Source organism: Ciona robusta, chromosome 1 (genome assembly GCF_009617815.1).
Source record: "Ciona robusta chromosome 1, ASM961781v2".
NCBI lineage: Eukaryota > Metazoa > Chordata > Ascidiacea > Phlebobranchia > Cionidae > Ciona > Ciona robusta.
This window is the reverse complement of record NC_143235.1, coordinates 15,356,656-15,381,435: the sequence shown is the minus strand read 5'-3', so window position 1 is coordinate 15,381,435 and position 24,780 is coordinate 15,356,656. Positions and strand designations below refer to the sequence as shown.

General features: G+C 39.5%; 3 protein-coding genes across 6 annotated transcripts; 1 reads left to right on the top strand and 2 right to left on the bottom strand.

The window, feature by feature from the left end:
* The first annotated feature begins 188 nt into the window (after positions 1-188).
* On the top strand, positions 189-11,968 carry LOC149743696 (rhodopsin kinase GRK7-like). Its single transcript, XM_089882189.1, has 15 exons — positions 189-504; positions 1,476-1,618; positions 1,905-2,128; positions 2,609-2,789; positions 4,142-4,235; positions 4,633-4,843; positions 5,741-5,856; positions 6,391-6,503; positions 7,158-7,257; positions 7,617-7,717; positions 8,128-8,267; positions 9,505-9,653; positions 10,396-10,527; positions 11,235-11,309; positions 11,576-11,968. The coding sequence occupies exons 2-15, from the start codon at positions 1,513-1,515 to the stop codon at positions 11,703-11,705; spliced, it is 1,872 nt and encodes a 623-aa protein (XP_089738315.1). The 5' UTR covers positions 189-504; positions 1,476-1,512; the 3' UTR covers positions 11,706-11,968.
* LOC149743695 (MORN repeat-containing protein 1-like) lies at positions 11,719-20,895 on the bottom strand. Of its 4 annotated transcripts, none has more exons than XM_089882198.1 (12): positions 20,691-20,895; positions 19,221-19,347; positions 18,730-18,903; positions 16,650-16,771; positions 15,999-16,181; positions 15,424-15,547; positions 14,925-15,029; positions 14,522-14,616; positions 13,918-14,174; positions 13,001-13,124; positions 12,326-12,478; positions 11,719-12,120 (listed from the first exon to the last, which is right to left on the bottom strand). In XM_089882198.1, the coding sequence occupies exons 1-12, from the start codon at positions 20,827-20,829 to the stop codon at positions 11,978-11,980; spliced, it is 1,746 nt and encodes a 581-aa protein (XP_089738324.1). In that variant the 5' UTR covers positions 20,830-20,895; the 3' UTR covers positions 11,719-11,977. The 4 variants fall into 4 exon arrangements, with proteins under 4 accessions (XP_089738324.1, XP_089738333.1, XP_089738342.1 ...); XM_089882207.1 differs by having other exon boundaries at positions 13,996-14,174; positions 20,691-20,894; XM_089882216.1 differs by lacking the exon at positions 12,326-12,478 and having other exon boundaries at positions 20,691-20,892.
* A 682-nt stretch (positions 20,896-21,577) lies between these two features.
* LOC149743694 (actin, muscle) lies at positions 21,578-24,167 on the bottom strand. Its single transcript, XM_089882237.1, has 5 exons — positions 23,963-24,167; positions 23,231-23,555; positions 22,749-22,910; positions 22,217-22,408; positions 21,578-21,969 (listed from the first exon to the last, which is right to left on the bottom strand). The coding sequence occupies exons 1-5, from the start codon at positions 24,092-24,094 to the stop codon at positions 21,644-21,646; spliced, it is 1,137 nt and encodes a 378-aa protein (XP_089738363.1). The 5' UTR covers positions 24,095-24,167; the 3' UTR covers positions 21,578-21,643.
* Between the last annotated feature and the right edge of the window lie 613 nt (positions 24,168-24,780).

Sequence of the window (24,780 nt, the reverse complement as noted above, 5' to 3'; positions counted from 1 at the left end):
ATGGCAGGACAACGACAGACGTAATAACGCAAAAACCTAAACAGGCAAGAAGCAAAACAAACGCTACGTTGTGTAATATTGAGGGATATTTTCACAGGTTTGAAGTTATTACATTGGTTTCGGTTACAACATAACCGCAGTATAAGTTATACGCAGTTGGTTGGTGGGCGTGGTGTTTGAGTTAGGGGTGGAGGGTTCAAGGCTTGGTGCAGCTACAGTCTATCATTTACAAAGATTTCAGAAGTAATGTGTTTCAATATATAGTAGCAGTAGAAGTGTTGGAGCTCGACGGGGAGCATGAGGTGTAGATTTTAAAAACTATCGGTTTCACTCAAATTTAAACTTGAGAAATATAGATCCACAGAAACTGATAGATACGTCCACTTATAAGGAAAATATATAACGATGCGGTTGAATTAAAGGTCGTGGATCGTTTGGTTTTATCTCATACTGAACAACTTGCATCCAACAAAAGCAAACGGCATTGGGAACCTAAGTATAAAGGTATTTCACTGTACAATAAAGTGGGGTAAGATGGGACATGTTTTTAAATCTTACCCCACAGTTCTGTATGGGATATTATGTGCTAACGGTATCCCATCTTACCCCACAGTTCTGTATGGGATATTATGTGCTAACGGTATCCCATCTTACCCCACAGTTCTGTATGGGATATTATGTGCTAACGGTATCCATCTTACCCCACAGTTCTGTATGGAATATTATGTGTTAACGGTATCCCATCTTACCCCACAGTTCTGTATGGGATATTATGTGCTAACGGTATCCATCTTACCCCACAGTTCTGTGTGGGATATTATGTGCTAACGGTATCCCAACTTACCCCACAGTTCTGTATGGGATATTATGTGCTAACGGTATCCCATCTTCCCCCACAGTTCTGTATGGGATATTATGTGCTAACGGTATCCCATCTTACCCCACAGTTCTGTATGGGATATTATGTGCTAACGGTATCCCATCTTCCCCCACAGTTCTGTATGGGATATTATGTGCTAACGGTATCCAACTTACCCCACAGTTCTGTATGGGATATTATGTGCTAACGGTATCCATCTTACCCCACAGTTCTGTGTGGGATATTATGTGCTAACGGTATCCCAACTTACCCCACAGTTCTGTATGGGATATTATGTGCTAACGGTATCCCATCTTCCCCCACAGTTCTGTATGGGATATTATGTGCTAACGGTATCCCATCTTCCCCCACAGTTCTGTATGGGATATTATGTGCTAACGGTATCCCATCTTACCCCACAGTTCTGTATGGGATATTATGTGCTAACGGTATCCATCTTACCCCACAGTTCTGTGTGGGATATTATGTGCTAACGGTATCCCATCTTACCCCACAGTTCTGTATGGGATATTATGTGCTAACGGTATCCCATCTTACCCCAATGTACTATATATGTATGTTGTATTATATGGAAACAAAGATTCTTTTTCTTCAGCACTTCCATTTGAAGGGGAACCACCTAAACCGCAACCATGGATATGTGTGGTATTGAAGACTTGATGGCGAACACTGTATTGGTGCAAGCTAAAAGTAACAACCCATCCAATAATAAATATAGGAAAAGCTTCGTTCTACCGGGTATGTGACGTATAGGATGACGTAATATGTGACGTATAGTATGACATAATATGCATGGGACTTTTTTACTCGCATAGAAAATTACCAATTGTAATCAAAGACCTTCCGCTATTTTAACAACACGAATACGCGATCTTGCAATGTAAGAGTAACATGTTACCTAAACGTATCGTATAGCAGGGCGGATAGTAATTTACGTTAATAAATCTACAAACAATAAGATAAGATAAGTGATCTAGGATTTGTGGGGATTATCCCCGTATTGTTTATCCGGTATATTTCACAGCCATATCCGTGTGCGATGAAGCTTCGAAACTCGTCGACATAGAGATGCATAATCTAACCCCAGACAACATAAGAAGCGACCCGAAATCCAAGGCTGCGTACGAGTTTCATCAACTTTGTGAAAAACAACCCATTGGTAGAGAAATGTTCAAGAAGTTCTGTCATTCTGCCGAAGCTGATGTCAAGAACTTACATTCCATGCTTCGATCTATTGTTGAGTATGAGGCAAGTACTCTGTGACGTAGAGCGATGACGTAACACTAGCCACTCGACATGATGACGTAGTTACTACGTCTTCACAGACAGTTAAGAAGGAATCTTTTTGGGTAATGGGCGAACTCTGGCTTAAATCTCAGGTCCCATGACATGCCTCACTGTAGGACCTCACCCATATAGAATAGAATGTGCATATACAATGTTGGGGTAATGGGCCATTTGATAACGCTAGACAACTTGATATAGAGTAGGGTTGAGGAAGATGGAACACCTTTATTAGCACAGAATATACAAATATCTTGATCGTGTTTTAAACAATTAACAACGGTCTATGAAAGTCGTAAAGATACGGTTTTATAATTCTTTGAATGTTCTTTGTTTACTAACAAGTGGGCGAGAAAATGGAATGAAACTGTGTCCCATCTTCCCCCCTCTACTATACCCTCACTTATATAGAACAAGGGAATCTAACATTAGTTTGTATTCTAGATCGCATCACTGGAGGAAAGATCTGATGCATCCCAATGCGTTGTGAATGGATACCTCAAACCGGAAGCTCCGTATGAAGTTACATCGGTTTCTGATCAATTGAAGAAAGCTTGCGTTGAAATTGTACAAGGAGATTCTTTACCTTCGGATGATGTCTTGAGGTTTATACAGACTGGGAAAAGTAAGTATTGGTGGTTGTGGCCATATAGTAGGATGGGACACCTTCAGCACATAATATTCAAATATCCTGATCTTGTTTTAAACAAATATCAACGGTCTATGGGAGTCGTGAGGATATGGTTTTATAATTCTTTGAATGATTTTTGTTTATTACAAAATGGGACGAAAAATTAAAGTAAAAAGATGGCCCTTTTTCACTACCCAGCTTTATATAGTAGGGTAAATGGAACATGTTTTCACTTTCTTTTATCGTCTTATTCAATAGTAAACGAAGAAGATTTACAGAAATATATAAAAATATCTTCACGACTCAAAAGTGTGTTACTAATTGTTAAATTTAGTGTAAAAATATTGAATATTTTAATGCAGTATCCATAAATCCCCATAGAACTTGTTGAATGTAGTCTATTGATGAATGTATAAACAAATCGCCCACACAATTACATACGTGGTAACTTGTAAGTGGGCACGAGGTGTATGAAACAGAACATCCGTGTTATAACGACTGTCGTTGCCCCACCACGCGAGGATAAATAAGTTAAATACGTGGTAACTTGTAAACTGGCACGAGGTGAATGAAACAGAACACCCATGTTATAATGACTGTCGTTGCCCCGCCATGCGAGGGTAAATAAGTTACCTACGTGTTAACTCGTAAGCGGGCACGGGGTGTATGAAACATAACACCCGTGTTATAACGACTGCCGTTGCCCGCCATGTGAGGATAAATAAGTTAAATACGTGGTAACTTGTAAGCGGGCACGAGGTGTATAAAACAGAACACCCGTGTTATAACGACTGCCGTTGCCCGCCATGTGAGGATAAATAAGTTACATACGTGGTAACTTGTAAGCGGGCACGGGGTGTATGAAACATAACACCCGTGTTATAACGACTGTCATTGCCTCACCATGCGAGGATAAATAAGTTACATACGTGGTAACTTGTAAGCGGGCACGAGGTGTATGAAACATAACACCCGTGTTATAACGACTGTTGTTGCTCCGCCATGCGAGGATAAATAAGTTAAATACGTGGTAACTTGTAAGCGGGCACGAGGTGTATAAAACAGAACACCCGTGTTATAACGACTGCCGTTGCCCGCCATGTGAGGATAAATAAGTTAAATACGAGGTAACTTGTAAGCGGGCACGAGGTGTATAAAACAGAACACCCGTGTTATAACGACTGCCGTTGCCCGCCATGTGAGGATAAATAAGTTACATACATGGTAACTTGTAAGCGGGCACGATGTGTATGAAACAGAACACCCGTGTTATAACGACTGTCATTGCCTCACTATGCGAGGTATATAAAGATTAACATGAAATACCATCAAACATAATATTTCAGCTTCAGATGAAACTGCTGCTACCTCTGTGACGTCACTAAGCGCAATGAACCAACCCGAACTCGTCATAAACCATCTTTCTGACGTAGAAAAGAGGTTTTTATTCTAGAAAATTAAATATTCTAAAATCTATGTTATGTTAGTACATTATATAATTCAAAGTTACAGAATAGCAATAAAATATGGTGGAAATGCTGATTAAAAATTAAATATGTCTTCGTATACGATATTAAAGTACACAAATATAACTAACAAAAAATACTCTATTATATTATTGCTAGTATTTATATTGTTTAAGTTTAACAGCCACGCCTTTTAATTGAAGCTGCTTCTAATACTTTTACCGATAGCGCGTTAACTTTCGTTTTGCTGCTAATTCCCTTCGTTGTTTTTGATCTGTGCTATTGTATTTAAAAAGATAAATAACCTTTCTTTTATTTTATTTATTAAATGCCTGCTTCAACTCACTCTGACCAACTCAACCACTCCCCAGGCATCATTACATTAAAACAGCTTTCCAGCGATGCAAGAAGGAAGTCCAACCTTACTTGGCTGAACATGTTTACCCACTTTATAAATCAAGCGAACAATTCAAGACTTTTCTGCGATGGAAATGGAAAGAGAAGGAAGAAGTCATGGAGGAAGACTTCCATCCATTCCGTCTTCTGGGCAAAGGGGGGTTCGGGGAAGTTTATGCTTACCAGGTAACGTGCGTTATAGTCGGGTGGGGGAAGATGGGACACCTTTTCGTTCTATTTTCTTGCCCGATTTGGTAGTAAACAAAGAACATTCCAAGAATTATAAAACCATATCCTCACGACTCCCATAGACCGTTGTTAATTGTTTAAAACACGATTGGATATTTGGATATTATGCGCTAAAGGTGTCCCATCTTCTCTCACCCTACTATAATACTGTGGAGTAAAATGGGGACATGACATCTTACTCCACAGTATTATGGTATAAAAAACATTTCGACAATACACATACTGCTTGCAATTAATCAAACTGGAAAATATTTACTGTATTATTTTCTTCGAGTAGAATAATAGAATATTATATAAAAAAAACGAAGAGAAGGAAATTAGCAACAAAACGACAGTCGTTAAAATACGCTACGGGTGTAAACTACTTGAGAAAAAGTGTTAAATAAAAGTGTGGCTGCTAAATCACGACGCAGCATAAGTTAGCTTATGTGAATTGTATTTAGGTAAAACAGTTGTGATGCAATTAAAAGAAAAGAGTGAGTTTTGCGCATTGTAGTAGGGTGAGGGAAGATGGGAAGGCGTTTCATTTTATTTTCTCATCCAATTCGGTAGTAAACAAAAAACATTCAAAAAATTATAAACCGTATCCTCACGACTCCCACATACCGCTGTTAATTGTTAAAATTCCGACCAGGATATTTAGGTATTATGTGCTGAAGGTGTCCCGTCTATAAGGGGTGGAAATATATGTTTCCCAACAGCTTATACAATTGAGAGTGATGGGCCAGATCTGAACTTTATCTCAAGTTCCATGGCATGCCTCACTGTAAGATCTCACCCATATGGAGTATAATGGCCGCATACTTTATAACAATAAACAAATCGTCCTCGCAGGTTAAGGTGACTGGCAAGATGTACGCTTGTAAGAAAATCGATAAACGGAAGATGAAGAAAATGCACGCACAAGGTGTCGTCATGTCGGAGAAGATTACGTTGGAAGCCGTGAATAGGTGGGTGTTGTGATGTCACAGATGGGTGTTGTGATGTCATAGATGGGTGTTGTTGTGTGATGTTCTAATATCGCCGACGCCGTTTATCAAAGACTAGTTTGGTTCGAGGCTCGATGATGTCACCACTGTGGGCGTGACTGTGTGCAACACGAAACACATGTGGTAGTTGGTTAGCGCGCCTGCTTTTAACCCAACGATAATGGGTTCAAGGCTTGTCGCTGCTACCATTGTGAGCATACGTATCCTTGGGAAAGACACTTAACAATAAATGTCGTCACTAATGGGTTGTTTAAATTATCAGCCATACATAAACAAATAAAACAATCCGCAAAAATATTAATCACCCACAAAGTTACATATTTGGCAACGTGTAAGCTGGCACGAGGTGTATGAAACAAAACACCTGTGTTATAACGACTGTCATTTTCTGGCCACGCGAGGCTAAATCAATTTACATTCAGTTTGCCAACTAATTACTAAACTGATTGAAGTCACTATTTACATTGCGTAAACCTGTGTTATATTTGCATGCAGCCCCTTCGTTGTGAGTCTAACTTACGCTTACGAGAATAAGAATCATCTCAACTTGGTGATGACGTTGATGGGGGCGGGTGACTTGAGGTTTCATATCTACGAGACTAACGAAGGTAAGTCCTCGGGGTTACTGGTTCAAGGCTCGTCGCTGCCGCCATTAGGGGTGTATGTCTCCTTGGGCAAGACACGTAATGGCAAAATTCAACCCAGTGGTCGCTAATGGCTTGTTTAATTGCCAGCCATACATAAAAACAATCACCCACAAAGCGAACATACGTGGTATAACTTGTAAGCGTGCGCGAGGTGTATGAAACAGAACATCCGTGTTATAACGACTGCCGTTGCCCAACCATGCGAAGATAAATAAGTTACATTCATTCAGCTAAATTAAAAGGAAGGTTACCACCACCATGTAGATATATTGATGGTGTTCAATCTCTTGTATTATCAGAGCGTAAAAATTGAACCATGAATAACTTATTATAAACCACGTTTATAGACCTGGCATGAATATTGTAAGTTGGGACAAGATAGATACTGTCAGAACATAATATCCCATATTTCCTGATCGTGTTTTTAACAATTAACAACTCACTTTTGTAGCAGTGAGGATAAGGTTATATAATTCTGTAAATAATGTTTGTTTACAACCGAATAGATCAATAAAACAGTATGAAGCATGAACCACCATCTCCAGCCTGGTTTAAATGAGTTATTCTAAGGGATTTTCCGACTTTACTGTAGAATGATTCGATATATTGTTTCAGATGGAAAGAAGAGAGGCCTCACCCCCGAAAGGACGAAGTTTTATTCAGCTCAGATTATTCTCGGGTTGGATCATTTACATCGGGAGAATATTTTGTACAGGTTGGTGGTGGGGTGGTACAATAAGGTCGTTTGGTGGGGTGTTGGGGTAACTGTGTTATGTCTAACTGTGGTTGTGGCGGCAAATTCGACTGTTTACCAGCGTGACAGAATGGTTGAGAAGATAGCGGGTTCCAAGTTGATTGATGTTGGTTCGTCACAGAATCATACATACGTTCCTTTGTTAGTTATGTCAAGCATACAAAATACGAGGTGTATGAAATAAAAAAAAAACGGGCACGAGGTGTATGAAACAAAACACCTGTGTTATAACGACTGTCGTTGCCCCGCCATGCGAGGTTAAATAAATTACATTCATTCACTCACTTTTGCCATTAGAACTTAAACGATTTACGTTCTAGGGATATGAAACCAGAGAACGTGTTGTTGGACGACAAGGGGAACGTAAGGTTGGCCGACCTTGGGTTGGTTTGTATACTTGGTGAAGGAGAGAAAACAAAAGGTGAGCTTAACGTTGGTTGTATGTTTAGAAAGGTAGAACATGACGGTATGTCGCTCGTGTATTATTAATATTTGATGCGCTATGTTTGTTGACGTGTACAGCAGAGTTCATTCACGCTTTTTAACCGATGCTGATTTATGTTAGCGAGTTATAATCACCTTTGTAGTGAATTCCCATCTCTTTACTTTGTTTTTATATTCTGAAAAACTTTGTTTTATATTTATCTATTCACTTTGTTTTATTATGACATTCGGTCGTGACTCGTGATAAATATGTTATTTCTAAAAGATATATTCTAGCCAGAACCGATGCGTTTTAAATTACAAAACAAACAATAACCAGAAGATCTATTTTTTATTTATACCACATAAGACTTGAACAGCATGAACACAACCGTGTTTTTATTGTAGGCAGGGCGGGAACAATCGGGTTTATGCCGCCTGAGATGTTGCAAAGTAAGCAATATTCATATGGGGTGGACTGGTTTTCATTGGGTTGCACAATCTTTGAAATGATTGAAGCGAGAGGACCATTCGTGTCAAAGGGCAAGGTAAAGGGTTAGGATGTATAAACCTATGAGATAAATGAACGATTAAAATAGTTCTTCTAGTCATTTATTTTCGTACGACCTTTTCGATGTCGTTTAAAGGTAGCCTTGTTCTCATCGGGGTAAATTGACAAAAAAAGCTGTTTTAAAATTACGATATGCCCGGAAGATAGTTTATACCTTTAATAAATAAACTTGTATTTATGAATGGTGGGCAACGACAGTCGTAAAAACACAAGCGTTCTGTTTCATACACCTCGTGCCAGCTTACAAGTTACCACGTATGTAATTTATTTATCCTCACATGGCGGGGCAACAACAGTCGTTATAACACTGGTGTTCTGTTTCATACACCTTGTGCCCACTTACAAGTTTCCACGTATGTAACTTATTTATCCTCACATGGCGGGGCAACAACAGTCGTTATAATACGGGTGTTCTGTTTCATACACCTTGTGCCCACTTACAAGTTTCCACGTATGTAACTTATTTATCCTCACATGGCGGGGCAACGACAGTCGTAAAAACACAAGCGTTCTGTTTCATACACCTCGTGCCCACTTACAAGTTACCACGTATGTAACTTTGTGAGTGGTTCTGCGAGTTTAAACATGTCATAGTCGCCGACAGTTTTAATGAAATATTTTGCTTTACACAAGCATAGTCATATATTATTGTCAAAGACGCGTACATCAAATTGCATCACAATGCTTCGTTATCGACCTTATAAGTCGGGATTATAAGATCTGCTGGTCGATAAAGCAGAGAGTTCTTAACCATATGCTTAAGCAGACGTAAAGTAAAATCAATGAATTTTACTTATATATGACAACGATGGTCATCATAATGCGAATTTTCTGTTTTGTGCACTTCGTGTCCGCTTATATACGAGTTACCACACACATATAACTTGGGTGATTGTGTTTTTGTTTGGCTGTCAACTTAGACAACCCATAAGTAACCACTGGGTTGAATCAGTTGCCGTCAAATGTCTTTTATTAAGACACACGGCACATTGAGCTCTCAATGTTATGTCGCCGCACAGCGGTTGGGGTAAAATGGGACATGTTTGCATTCTTTTTTATCGTCCCATTTTGTAAAAAAACAACAAAGACAGTCAACAGAATTATACATTCTCACGAATCTAAAGGAGCACTGTTAACATTGAAATCACGATCAGGAAATATGGAATGTTATGTGCTTATGGTTTCCTACTTACTTGCAATGTTATATTTAACAGAACAAGAGGAAACATTGCGTGGAATCAACAGCGGAGAAAACAATCAACGAAAAACATAAGTTCAAGAAAACCCACGAACCCTCGTTGGTCGATCTTATTGATAAACTGTTGGTTAAGAAGGTTGAAGATCGGTTGGCTGGTGACGAAAAGTAAGTGTTAGGATACGGTATAACGTAGCCGTGGCAAAGTGGTTAGCGCGCCTGCTTCTAACCCAGAGGTTCCAGGTTCAAAGCTCGTCGCTGCTACCATTGTGGGCTGGCGTAGGTGTCTTTGGGGAAAACACCTAACATAAATTGTTTCAACCCAGCGGTCACTAATGGGTTGTCTGAATTGTCAGCCATACATTAAAATAGTTAGACCATTGTTAATCCACGATCAAGATATTTAGATATTAAGTGCTAAAGGTGTCCTATCTTCTACCATTCTACTATAATATGAATTTTATTTACTCCCTCGCATACGATAGCAAAGATAAAATTAATGAATACACAAAAAAAACAAGCTACCGGTGAAAACGAGTGTCAAATAAAAGCGTGGCTGTTAAACCCAACATGTTCACAACTCAAACCAAGAAAATAGAATTCGTGTTATGCAGGCCTTTTTGAAAACGTAACGTTCTGGGTAGAAGCGTTTAATTTTACGTTCCATTGGCGTTAGTATTGTGGTATTGTAGCGGCCTCTTGTGGTTGAACGCTGTAAGGTTATCAGCCCGTTGGTGGCGCTGTTCGCTCTTGGCGGTAAATACGAACTGGTTTGTGCTCGTATGTGGCAAGCATGGTCTTCGAAGCGTGTGCGTTAAATGATAAGCAGTTAGTGAGTAGTTTGTAGTACGACACGAATGGGGACGAAATAAAATTAAATCTATTTAATAATGTTTATTTTGCGCCCCAGATCAGCGGAGGCAATAAAAAGACATCCATATTTTGCTGATTTAAATTGGGAGAGGTTGGAAGCCGGGGTCATACCGCCGCCTTTTGTTCCTGACCCACGACAAGTTTACGCCAAAGATGTTTCCGATATCAGGTTTGTAGCAATACAGGCGTATCTAGGGGGTGGTATGGGAGGCTGAGGTATATTTTCTATACAATTAGTCCCTATTTTTTAACATAGCATAATGCTTGTTATTTTTTGCTATGATTATTATTTCAAACTTTAGGTACTTGGTATAACAGCCTGATAAGGTTACAGGCAGATTGGGCAATTGTATGGATATATATCTATTAATGATTTTAAACGATTTTTTTTACAAACTTTTGGTTTTGCAAGCAACACTTTGTCCCACATCCCACATACGCCAATTAAATAAACAGTAAAAAAAATATGTATTAAATTAAGGGGTCCCTAATAAAACTACAGGTTGCAGATATTTTGGTTATTTCGACCAGAAACGCGGCCACGTCCAATAGATGTCAAATAACCATTTGAGTTTAACAAACCAACTTTTGGTCCGATACCTCGAATGGTTTTTGAGTTTTCAAAATAACCAAATTATCTGCAACCGTTTGCAACCCGTAGTTTTATTAGGTACCCTAGATTAAGTGGATTTCGTAATGTGGCTTTGAAATGTATGTGCTTTGCTTGTCGATTTCTAACGATACCACGCACGCACGCGATAAATAACCGTCTTGCATGCGCGAGATCTGTCAAGAAACACCATACTCTGCCGACTGGATTTTAAATAAGAGCCACCGCATGTAAGTTACCTAATGTCTTTTAAACCACATATTTAGACTTGGAAGCGAAGCCAAAGGTGTCGTGCTCACCAAAGAAGACACGGATTTTCATAAAAAGTTTTCATCAGGAAGGTTAGTTTTGTATAATGTTGATAGGTTGGTGTAATATTGGAAATTGCTCTCCGGAAAAAAAACATTAGTTTTATTTAATCAATATATTTCATCTGCCAACCTGAGAGACATCATCAGGTAGGATATAGTAAACCATACACGAGAAAAACCGGAAAATATAGAAAAAGTATCTTTGTCATGTGCATGGCAGATGAATCGTTGGTGAAATAAAATAAACTTTTTTACAAGTGCAGCTGGTTCCAGTAATCAATATTATCTGTTACCAGAGTTGCAATACCCTGGCAGCAGGAAATGTTAGAGACGGGATTATTTGAAGATGTGCTGAGTCGCCCTAATCCCGTTGTGCCAGTCGTCGATTCAAAAAAATCAAAATCGAAAGTTTGCGCTTTACTTTAAATATTCACGATAGGAAATTATTTCATGTTTATTTCTTGCGCGAAATATTTTGCTGCTGGGCGTAACAAAAGAATATCGCAACTGGTAAATATAAATAACGTAAACAAATATTTGTTAACCGCAGTGAAAATATGCATTTCATATCATTATTAGTATTGTGCCAAGATAATTAAACTGCATTCAGGGACACTTGTGTTTAACTTTGTAAAGTCATTGTGAAACATGTTTGTTTTTGTTTAACAAATAAAATATTTATAAAAATATATGGAGTTTCAATTCAAGCTTGGACGCTTCCCGGTCGGTTTCTTTATGGCCTTTTTAGGAGTTGTAACTTTGACAACCACGAACGCAGGTGGCAAGTTGTCACCCAGGAAAGGGGGGTTGGTCACTTCAGTGACGATCATCAAATATTCACCTGTGGTTGGATGTATAGCGTTATAATGACAGTTGTCAAGCTATGCGAGGATAAATATTAATTAAGTTACAGAAGCCGTAACTCGTAAGCGAGTACAACATGTATATAACAGAACACCTGTGTTATAATGACTGTCGTTGCCCAGCCACTTGTAGATAAAGATAAACAAGTTACATACATATATTCAAGCATGGTGATAGAATACCTGTTAGAGCGAACATAGAATTGGTAAATTCTTTCTTTTCAACAACCTTTTTTTCCACACAAACCACTTGTTCTACTTGCGTTGGCTTCAACCCGCTTTTCTTACTTTGTTTCACTTTTGTCTCACGAGATTTCTTTCTTGGGCTTCCCCTGCCTGGTGTTTATAACTTTGTTCTAAAACTAAAGTCTAACTATACATGGTGGTTTCATACACTTATGCTTACTGTTGAGTTAGGATGCTTTACAGGATTAAATATGGGTGTTTTGTACCATATATGATGGCTTATACACTTACGCTTACTCTTATTACACCTCCAGCTTGCCATAATAACGAAACTAAGACCAATCACCAACTACAATAATTTAGACTGACTTTATACTTACAGTATATACTGCCTGTAAAAAATATTTTATGTATTCACCAAACAATTCACATATGGATGTAGTTTCCCGTCATCAGTTATATAACTGAGGTGTTTCTCCATTCATTGCATACCCCACACCCAATGCCATACAATACAACCAATATAGGCACCAAACTTGTTACAATATAGGAATAATTGCCGCATCTCTTTGAAGCTGGTTTGGTTCCTATGTTTACTGATTAATGCAGTGTAGAAAATCCCATAGTAACCCTGCCACCCCAGGTTTGGCGCCAATGTTACCCAACCCCCACCTGGCTTAGCTCCTCTTTCTTCTTCATTCTTAGCTTTCCCTGCTTTCCCCGGTTTAGATTCGTTGACGCTCGTGCTGGAAGTTGATGCCGCACTTGTGTTACGACTTCCCTTGGAACGTTTACCCTGGAATTGCAACGGGAGGGAGTTGGTTATGTTGGGGTTGAACAAGTATGTGTTATTTGACGGGAAATTGGAAGTCCAAGGATCTGAGTTGTTTTTTAAAGTGATTGGATCATGTGTAGTGGACAGAACAACAACCTGTAATGCTTATGCTTATCATCACATGGAACTTGTATGTAACTTATTTATGAATGGCTGGGCAACGACAGTTGTTATAACACAGGTGTTCTGTTTCATACACCTTGTGTCCGCTTACAAGTTACCACGTATGTAACTTATTTATCCTTGCATGGCGGGGAAACGACAATCGTTATAACACGGGTGTTCTGTTTCATACACCTCGTGCCCGCTTAAGAATTACCAGGTATGTAAATTTGCAGGTGATTGTTTTATGATTGTTTTAACGTATTGCTGACAATTGTGACAACCCATAAGCAACAACTGAGTTGCAGAAATTGCTGTTACAAGTCTTGCCCACAGACACATACGCCCACAATTGTAGCAGCATTAAGCTTTGAACCTGGTGTCTTCTAAACATGCATTCAATCTAAAAGCTGAACTAAATTGAACCATGCGTTCTAATGAATGGGTGCTAATTAGGAGGATGGCTACACTAATTAATGGTGTATAAATTACACTAATCTATTCTATGTGGGTGAGGTCCCGCAGTGTGGCGCTCAATGGGCCCTACGATTTAGGCCACAATTGACCCATCACCCCAAGATATCTACACTAATGGATGGATGGTGTAATTAAACTAATGTTGTGGACATTTCTCCCTACCATGCAGACACACCTTCTCCGATCTTACAGAAGAAGTAGAAGACTGCCCGACGCTTCTTCTTGAAGAAGCAACAGAGCTAGCGGGAGTTACCTCATCTAACAACAAAGGTCTGTACGTAGGTGGTGCAGATGGAAGATAAAGATCCTTGAACTCGACGCTCCCATCAGGTGCGGATCTCTGTGGAGCAGGAGGGGGGTTGATGGAGGAAGTTACATCAACATCATCCACTTCAACACTGAGCATCACTTCGCTTTGAATGTGTCTGTTGTCTGCCAAAGTTTTCCAGGTAAAACAACAAAAAAATCGGATCAGAAGTTATTTTTATCGAAAATTATTATTATTTTTTTTTGAACTATTTTATCCTGACCCATCAGAATTTACACCTAAAAAACACTTAATAACTGTAAGCACAAAATTAATGCAAGTACAATATATCAAGACTGATAGAAAATTATCGCCAACACAAAACAAGTAGACATAGCTTTGTATCCTTAGTTGGTGTGGAAACCGGGTAAAAGTAGTGACGCCTTTGAGATAATAAAACATTGGCACATAATTAGAGAACCCATGTTACAATCAACAACAAACACACTGTTACACCCCACATACAAGCCACCTGATATAATGGACCCATCATCGGGTTCAACTTCATCTTCGTTCTTATGAGGTTCTGTTGAATGCGTTTCATGGATCGTCTCTTCACCAAATATTCTGTTTGATAGATTATACACTAATGTACTTTATTTATAAAAAAAGAAGCGAAATCTAATAATAGTGGGCTTGTAGTGGTTCTACTTTAACTAAGTTGTTACTGTTTAACTTTTCCACAGTGTTTCTTGGAACAGGGTAATAACATCAATCATGTTGTGCTCCTTGTATATTACACACATGTTACTTTACTAATGTCGCTACCAAGTATAATAGTTTCAAACACTGATCATTTAAGACCAAGCCTGGCCCATCACCCCAACATACACTCATACAGACTACACCACGTGTTAACAATACACATACCATACCTTGCATTACCCGGGCTCATTCTGTGTTTGTTCTTTATAATTTCATCTGTTTCTTCGGACACCCCAACATTTTCAAGGAGTGGATACGGCAATACATCGTAGCCGCTGTAACGCAAACTAGTTACATGGACAGTAGTATGTGGTATGTATGGGTGTATATCACAGTCTATTTAATTTGGGCGTATATCATTGTATATATTAATGCTTGTTTTTCCCTGCAAGATGTTACTGGTGTTTTGTTTCATACACCTCATTTCTACATGTATATAACTATGTGGGTGATTGTTTTATACATGCATGACAGTTTGAACAACCCATTAGTGACCACTGGATTGGAGCAAATGCTGTTAGGTGTCTTACCCAAAGACACATACGCCCACAGTTGTGACAGCATGGAGCCTTTAACCCGTAACCTCCAGTCCAGAGGCAGGTCCCATTACCACTGTGTCACGACACTGAACTAAATATAAATTTCCCACGATACCCTTCAACAACTCACAAAGGTGTAGTGATTGGTTTTTCCTCCATGTCTTCAATAAGTTCAAGTATGGATTGGTTTCCTTGCTTAGATGGTGGAAGATATCGATATCCAGCTGTGATGCGGAACTCCCTTCCATGGACACCTGGGTGGAGGTGTATGAATATACCAGGTAATTTAACAAACAATTTACAAATCCTATGATGTACAAGCCAACGACAAACCCATGTATTATCAACTCCTAATTTTGTTCATATTTAAAGTACACCCCAAGTTTATTTCTAAGGGTAATAAAATAACTTTGGTTTAACTCCCAGGTCTCAGGTGTGTCTCACTGAAGACTTCACCCCCTTATAGAATAGAATCTATATTATCGAGTGTCTATAAACTGCCTCAATGGGGTATACACTCCATTCCCCTGGCATACATCACCCATTTTAACTACCAATGAATGAATGTAACTTACTGTATACTCGCGTGGCCGGAAAACGACAGTCGTTATCACACTGGTGTTCATACACCTCATGCCAGCTTACAAGTTACCGTGTATATTACTTTGTGGTTGCCTCACCCATTTTAACCCCCACACCACCCACCAACAACGGGCTCTTTATTCACATCCACGATTTCAAACTGGAGTGAAAACTTCTTTCCTTGTGGAACCTCAATATGGGTTTGGTTGGTCGGTAATCGAACAACGATCTCCTTTCCTTCTGCTGCCGGCTTCCCATTTATCCACAGACCTTCGTATGTTACTCCACTTGCATGGACCATACTACCTGTTGAATGGATCTAATGTACACATGGCTTCAAATGTGATTAAGATCTTAATGATCCATGATATGATGATTCATTACTTTTGATTTATTTGGGGCAAGTTCAAGGTATGTGAAATGAATATATTGATTATAGTGTAATTGACATTATTGTTATAATTGTGAATACACTGATTGGGAAACTTCAGAAATTGAATTAATAATTGTAACTCATACTTATTTATTCCAAAAAGTGAAAGTGCTTATAACACCGCTGCTAGTTTTCATACACCTCGTGCCTGCTTACAAGGTACCACGTATGTAACTTTGTGAGTAGTTTTTTTGTCTTATGCGACATTTTTTGCCTAATGATAAACTTTTTGTAATCTTGTCAAAATGTCACAGAAACTATTATTGCATCAGTACCCTTTAATATCTGTACAATATCCGACCTCCGCTACCATAACCAAACATAAATACATCAACACCTACCTTCCCCGTTAAACATATCAGCTCTCCATTGTCCTTCATATATTGAACCATCAACGCAGTTAAGTTCCCCATGCCCGTGTCGAGCGCCTTCAACCCATTCACCCTCGTATTCATCACCATTGCTGTAATAATGTATTAGGATAATAAGTAGGGATGTGCCGAGCCGAGCCAGAACTCAAAAGCTCGTGCCCGAGCGTCTCCTTTTTTGATGCTCGGCGCTCGGCTGAAAACTGGGCCGAGCGCCGAGCCTTATGCTACAATGTTGCACGCGAGAGCGAAAAATATTAAAAATGAAAAAAAAGTGAAGCTCCTAAGAGATAACGAGACTGGTCAGCGTAGCTTTCTCTTTAATTGTTTTTCGTTCGTTGTGAATTTGCTCTCTCGCAAGTAACGAATCGCAACGTCAGCAATTTGCCGGTATCGAGTTACAGCCGGTGTCGAATTACACGAGCGCCCAATGATTTCGTATCAGATTTTAAATAAAAAGCCAAAAACTCTTTAACTTTTTTATAATGAAATATTATAAATTGCTGCAACCACGGTATTGCAACCACATGACAGCCCCCTTAACCGCAGACACGCACGCAACCAGAAAATGCTAAGACGCACACACACACGCGTTGCATTCAATATAACATTCCTTCGCTTGGAATTGGAACAATTTTTCATTCAATTATTACGTCAGGTGTCCTATCGCAAGGTAACTATTAATTATGACGTTTCATAATATAACAATCGGGAGGAATGTGCCCACTGCCCAAATTGGGCAGCCAAACCAACCACGAGATCAAACCATCGTGTATCAGCGTCACATTTTTACACTCTGCGCGGCGTATGAAATAAAGGAAGACGCATGCGGTAGCATACATTCCACACGTAACAAACGAAGCAATCGTTGTGAATTTATTCTCGTGAAAAATGATGTAATGAAACTCTGTTTCTCGTGCGGTGCCATCAAACGATGTTTTTTTGGCTTCAGTCCAAGCTCGGCCGGGACGATACTTTGTAATATCATATTGCAATTTATGTTGGTTCCCATTTACTGATAGCGTCGCTCCTCGCTCTTATATTTCCACCAATTAAAACTCATAATCGATAATCGCGATTTACCTGCATTTAAACTAATCATCAGAAACAAAAATTATACACAAACTGCAGATCGTATAGAAGCGAATAAAACACGATTGTTTTCAACAATCTCGTTTGTGATGTAACGATCGTAAAGGTTTATTCTGACGTAAATAATCGTTACCATATCCAAGATGAACATGCGTAGAAACTTGCCAGTTGCGCCACTGGCTGTAACAAGTATATATATTTTTTTAATTAAATACTTTTTGTATGAATTTTACATTTTGCAACAGTAGAAATCACGAAACGAGACGCGTCTGTAACCGCAAACCACGTGTTCTGTATTATTTTGATTAGCGACGCTTTTCGGCTGAATAGGAACGCATTATCGTACGCCTTTCTCCTTGATGACGTCATAGGTGCTCGGACTCGGGCTCGTGCCGAGCTTTTCGTTGAAGCTCGGCGCTCGGCGAACCCGAGCTTTTTCAACTTCAGCACATCCCTAATAATAAGCTTTACAACAAGCAGTGGCACAGCCAGGGGGTTTAGGGGGTCGCGACCCCTCCTGTTAAACCCTCAAAAAATGTAAAAAAAAATTAAAACATAATTTTTTTTTTAATTTTTTGATTTAAACCCCCCCCCCCCCCCCCTTATTTTTCCTGGCTGCGCCAAGGATGGTATAAATACGCCGTTGTTAATACAAACAAGTTAATTTACCTTAAAAGATGGTATAGTTATAAACAACTGATCATGCAACTTATTTTGACTTTTTAAAGCATCGACATAATTCCATTAAAATGCAGCCATGCATAATACAAAGCGAGAGCTTCTCATTCTTTATTATTAACTTAAAGTTCTGATATTAATTTAACTTAAAGTAAACATATAAATACTCAACAACTTATGTAAATATTCTAAAATCCTTAATTTGAAAATAAAAATATAAAACACTTTACACAAAACTTAAAAATTTTTAATAAAAATTTCGTCCAAAGAAGAAAAAACTTACAAATAGGTTTGTACACCTTGTCCATGCTTCTTGTTTTTATACCAAGCTCCTTCATATTCATTGCCGTCTCTATCAGTAAGAACCCCTGTACCATGACGTTGATTGTTACAGAACTCACCCCTGTATTGACTCCCATTGTTGTAGTTCATCACGCCATGCCCGTGTAATTCACCCCTTCGTAGAATGAAGTATTATGATGCGATAATTGCATTCGTATTTACATTTACTCATCGCCATCATAACATAATGATTGTGATATAGGCCAAAGTTAACTGATGTGAAATGTCATTTCTTGGCCAAAGACATATACCTATATGATTATTGAGCACCAAACATGGTATTCTTCCGTTAAAATGGAAGCCACTAAACACGCAACCATCACTTGCATAAATATCAAGCTTCAAAGTTTGTCGCTAACTTTTAGTGATTAATAATAACTTATGAAACAAATGCTTTATATAAATTACATTGCGCCAAAACAATGAACTCACTTTAAAAATTCCCCTGAATAATCATCACCCGTTCTCTCCCATTTACGATAACCATGTCCGTCGATCTCACCGTCCTTGAACTCGCCCTCGTAATATGAACCATCTCCCATTAATAACTTGCCATGTCCTGTGAGTGGGGAATGTAAGCAATGTCAGGATATTGAATGAATTACAAACAACTTGTATGTTAGGTGCACGAGGTGTATGAAACAGAACACCCGTGTTATAAAGACTGTCATTGCCCCGCCATGCGAGGATAAATAAGTTACATACCTGGTAACTTGTAAGCAGGCACAAGGTGTATGAAACAGAACACCCGTGTTATACGACTGTCAGTGCCCCGCCATGTGAGGATAAATAAGTTACATACGTGGTAACTCGTGAGCGGACACGAGGTGTATAAAACAGAACACCCGTGTTATAACGACTGTCGTTGCCCCTCTATTCGAGGATAAATAAGTTACATACGTGGTAACTCGTGAGCGGACACGAGGTGTATAAAACAGAACACCCGTGTTATAACGACTGTCGTTGCCCCTCTATTCGAGGATAAATAAGTTACATATGTAGTAACTTGTAAGCAGGCACGAGGTGTACGAAACAGAACACCCATGTTATAACGACTGTCGTTGCCCCGCCATGCGAGGATAAATAAGTTACATACGTGGTAACTCGTGAGCGGACACGAGGTGTATAAAACAGAACACCCATGTTATAACAACTGTTGTTGCCCCGCCATGCGAGGATAAACAAGTTACATACGTGGTAACTTGTAAGCAGGCATGAGGTGTATAAAACAGAACACCTGTGTTATAACGACTGTCGTTGCCCCGCCATGCGAGGATAAACAAGTTACATACGTGGTAACTTGTAAGCAGGCATGAGGTGTATGAAACACAACACCCGTGTCGGCCGTGTGGTGATCCTTTAGCTGGTGGCCACCTAAAATTTTGGTTTCAAAATGTTCCTTAGGTCTCACTGATACCCACTGTATAATTTTTTTTTGAAAAAAGTGTTGAAAATTAACTTTGAAAATGCACATAATCGTGCTGCGTCACGTAATTCGTTTGATTTGCGTAAGGTTGACGATTTATTACGTCCCAATAACGGTCTGTTACGTCACAATAGTGGTATATTACATACGTTACAGAACGTTATAGCCTTGTGTGAAAAATACGATGACGCAGCACGATTTCCCGCATTTACAAAGTTAATTTTCGACACGAATGCCCGAGTTTTTTCAAACAAAAACTATACAGCGGGTATCAGTGAGACCTAAGGAACATTTTGAAACCAAAATTTTAGATGGCCACGAGCTACAGGATTACCCACCCGTGTTATAACGACTGTTGTTGCCGTAACATATGTTGGTAAATATTAAAAAATATGAAAATATTTCATATTTTTTATACTTTACAGCAATCAACCATTACTTTAGCATTTACATTATCAACCACATAATATGCAAACCATGTTTCTTCCCCTTCAACCACTCCCCTTCATAACGAAAGAATTTGTTAGCATAACAATAGACTCCGTATCCTTCTCTTAACTGATTGTTTGTTTCGCCGACGTAATAATTACGTTTCTCCGCGATTGTTACGTCCATTACTAGAACTTAAAATATCTAGAACAACAGCAATATTAAGTTACAATACAAAACGACTGTAATCTTCAAAAAACAACCTAATTTTAGATATTTAGTTAAAAGTTTCAAAACGTTTTGTTGCTAACCACCCAACGCTAAAATTCGTAAACTCATAGAAACATTATAAAACATAATAAATAATGGGCACGCTTTCCTAAAAACTTATAATATTAAGAAATCATTCTGTTTATAAATGCACTACCGCTAATGAATTAATTTTGGTTGTAACACTATATATATTTTTTTATTTCTTTGATGTATAAACTGTTTCTGCCAGGTATATCGTAGTTCAAAAACCGCTCTAAATGCGGGTTCACACCACGGGCGGTTTGTTACTTTTCGCATCAAAGCCGTTCATCGCTTAAGATAATCGGCAGAGTAGAAACTAATTCTAATCGAAATTTTGTCGCTCGCAATCTGCTATAGCGATAGAAAAAGTGACGTCGGAAATTCGCCAGACTTTTCGAATCGCCAGCCATCGGCGCCAGTGTGAACCGTGAACCCGCCTTGAGATTACCTGACGTTTCGACGGCCTATTTAGGTCTTATTTATAACGTTGGCCAAACTTACTAGAACAATATACACTATTCGTGACACGCCATGAAATCTGAGATTTGGGTTAGAGTTCCCTTATTTCCTGTTTCAGTAAGTACGTGCGGAACTGCTTAGCTTTGACTTTTTAGACGGCGTCTGTTAGAAAGACCAGAAATTCGTGTAGAAATGTTTTATTTAAATAAGCCCATATGCTGGAGGGGGTTGTGTCAAAGTTTATAATCTAAAAACATTTTCTGTGGACGATGGATGGGCCGGCTTCGTCGTATTCTTGTTTGGTGATCCACATCTGTTGGAAGGTGGAGAGAGATGCGAGGATGGATCCTCCGATCCAGACCGAGTATTTCCTCTCTGGAGGAGCAATGATTTTGATCTTCATGGTGCTGGGAGCAAGAGCAGTGATTTCCTTCTGCATTCTGTCAGCGATACCAGGGTACATGGTTGTACCTCCGGAGAGGACGTTGTTGGCGTAAAGATCCTTTCGGATGTCGATGTCGCACTTCATGATGGAGTTGTAGGTGGTCTCGTGGATTCCAGCAGATTCCATACCTGAGAATACGTTGAGTTAATGCATTTCTAGGCATATGGACGCGTGTCAGTGGTTGGGATGCTCGCATCTTAAACAAGGGATACCGAGATCAAGGCCCGGTGCTGTCACCATTGTAACGGGTTGTCAAGAAAAGGTGTGCGAAACAGAACACCCGTGTTATAACGACTATAGTTGCCACCAAAAGAGGATATATAACCTACACTTATTCCACAATGTTACATTCGTTCTTTATATTGCGTTTCTTACCGATAAACGAAGGTTGGAAGAGAGTCTCCGGGCATCGGAACCTCTCGTTTCCGATGGTGATGACTTGACCATCGGGAAGTTCGTAGCTCTTCTCTAGGGAGGTGGAGGATGCTGCGGTGGCCATCTCCTGCTCGAAGTCGAGCGCCACGTAACAAAGCTTCTCTTTGATGTCACGGACGATTTCACGCTCGGCTGTGAAGAGTTTGGTTGAATTCATATGTATCGGTCACTACATGGGCCGAGACTTCATCACATTGTGTTTACATTGTTACTTGGTGGCCACATCATTTCATAATGTTGCAGGAACTTCAACAGACACTTTGATGCATTTACAATACACCTAATACACATCTGCTCTGCACTTCATTAAGCCCATAGTCTAAGCCAATGTTTCTAAACCTTTCAAAAACACTTAACACCCGCGTGACCCCCTGGTCCATCAATAGAATGACCTAAATTTGTTTTTGCATTCTATCAACCATTTTTATGCAAACGTTTACTAAACGATTTCTTATAAAGGCATTCGTTCTACCTGTTGTGACGAAGGAATATCCTCGCTCTGTCAAGATCTTCATTAAATAATCGGTCAGATCTCGTCCGGCTAAATCCAACCGGGCGATGGCGTGCGGGAGCGCGTAACCCTCATAGATGGGAACGTTATGTGAAACACCGTCACCAGCATCCATAACAATACCTGTGGATTAAGTTAAAGTTAGATGGGAAGCCGTTTAAGAATATTTTTACACAGCTGTGCACTTAAACACAGAGGTTCTGGCATCGAGCCTCGGCGATGCTACCATTGTGGCATATGTGTCCTTGGAGAAAAAAACTTAATGCCAATAGTTCCCTCTGCTTATGGGTTACCCAATTCGTTAGCCATACACCAATAATCAATTTAGGTTACCCAATTCGTTAGCCATACACCAATAATCAAATTTAAATCTAATTTGCCGCGCATGGATAAATAAGTTTTGGTGATTGGTGATATAGCTTTTGTGATTTATATTAACTTACCTGTTGTTCGTCCAGATGCGTAGAGCGACAACACGGCTTGGATGGCGACGTACATGGCCGGTACGTTGAAGGTTTCAAACATGATCTGAGTCATCTTTTCCCGGTTGGCCTTTGGGTTAAGTGGAGCTTCGGTAAGCAGAGTCGGGTGTTCTTCGGGAGCAACACGGAGTTCGTTGTAGAAAGTGTGATGCCAGATCTTTTCCATGTCGTCCCAGTTGGTGATGATACCGTGCTCGATCGGGTATTTCAAGGTAAGGATACCTCGCTTACTTTGTGCTTCGTCACCGACATAGCTGTCTTTTTGTCCCATACCGACCATGACACCCTACATAAACATTATGTGTTGTATAATACATTGCACTCCAATCGGTTTTTAAATCGGGCACGAGGTGTTTAAAACAGAACAATCGTGTTATACAACGGTGGCCGCCCCGCTAGCCAATATCTAAAACACAGGCCGGTTATACGCCGCCATACCCGTTTATAACGAAATTATTCGGAAAGTTAATTTGTTACGACTTGATCGGTACAGTGTTTGAACGTGCGTCTAATATAAATACATCGAAGCGATTTTAGAAGTTCAAATGGCTGCGTTTCAGTTTGTATTTTAAAAACCGCCTCACCAAGCAAGTCAGACAAGTGACAACACGGCCTACTAGAGATGGGACCTGAGATAGATATCTCTAGTAGGCCGTGGTTACACCAATTTAATTATAAAACAAGGTTTCTTACCTGATGTCTAGGTCGGCCAACGATGGACGGGAAGACGGCACGAGGTGCGTCGTCACCGGCGAAACCAGATTTCACTAATCCTGAACCGTTGTCGCACACAAGCGCGGTTTGGTCTTCTTCGGAGTCCGACATTTTGTTTTCTTTTGGTTGCTTGAGAAGTGGAGATGGATGCTTGAAGTGAGTTTGTTGTATTGTGGTCCATGGCTGTCACTTATATACTACAACTCAAACTCCAGTTGTCACCACCTTTACGTCATCACGCCTTATTTGGTTCGACCGACAGCAGTTATCTTTCGCGCCTTATATGGAAAGATCAAACGACATATGTTGTAAGTGGCGATCGTATCAACGCTTAGTAAAGTAAAGTAGGGTGTGGTAAGATGGGACATGTTTTATTCTCATTAATGTCCAATTCCGTAGTAATCAAAGCACATTTACGGAACAATATAATCATACTCGCACGACTTTTATAATAGCGTTATTAATTGTTCAAAACACGATAGGAAAATATTGGAATTTTATGCTAACGGTATCCCATCTTACCCCAAGGTACCATGTGTTCGTATTTTACACCTTAAATAGGCATACCAATGAAATCAAAAATGGTGTAAAAGCGAAGTTCACTCTTTGTTGGTATACGCGTTTGTTACAAAAATAGGTTCCCGTTGCATACAGTGTGCTCTTACCCACAAAGTTACATGCGTGGTAACTTGTAAGCAGGCACGAGGTTTAGGAAACAGAACACCTGTGTTATAACGACCCACAGAGATATATCTCTGCGCATAAGAACCATACAAATCATCACTCGGTAACGAACA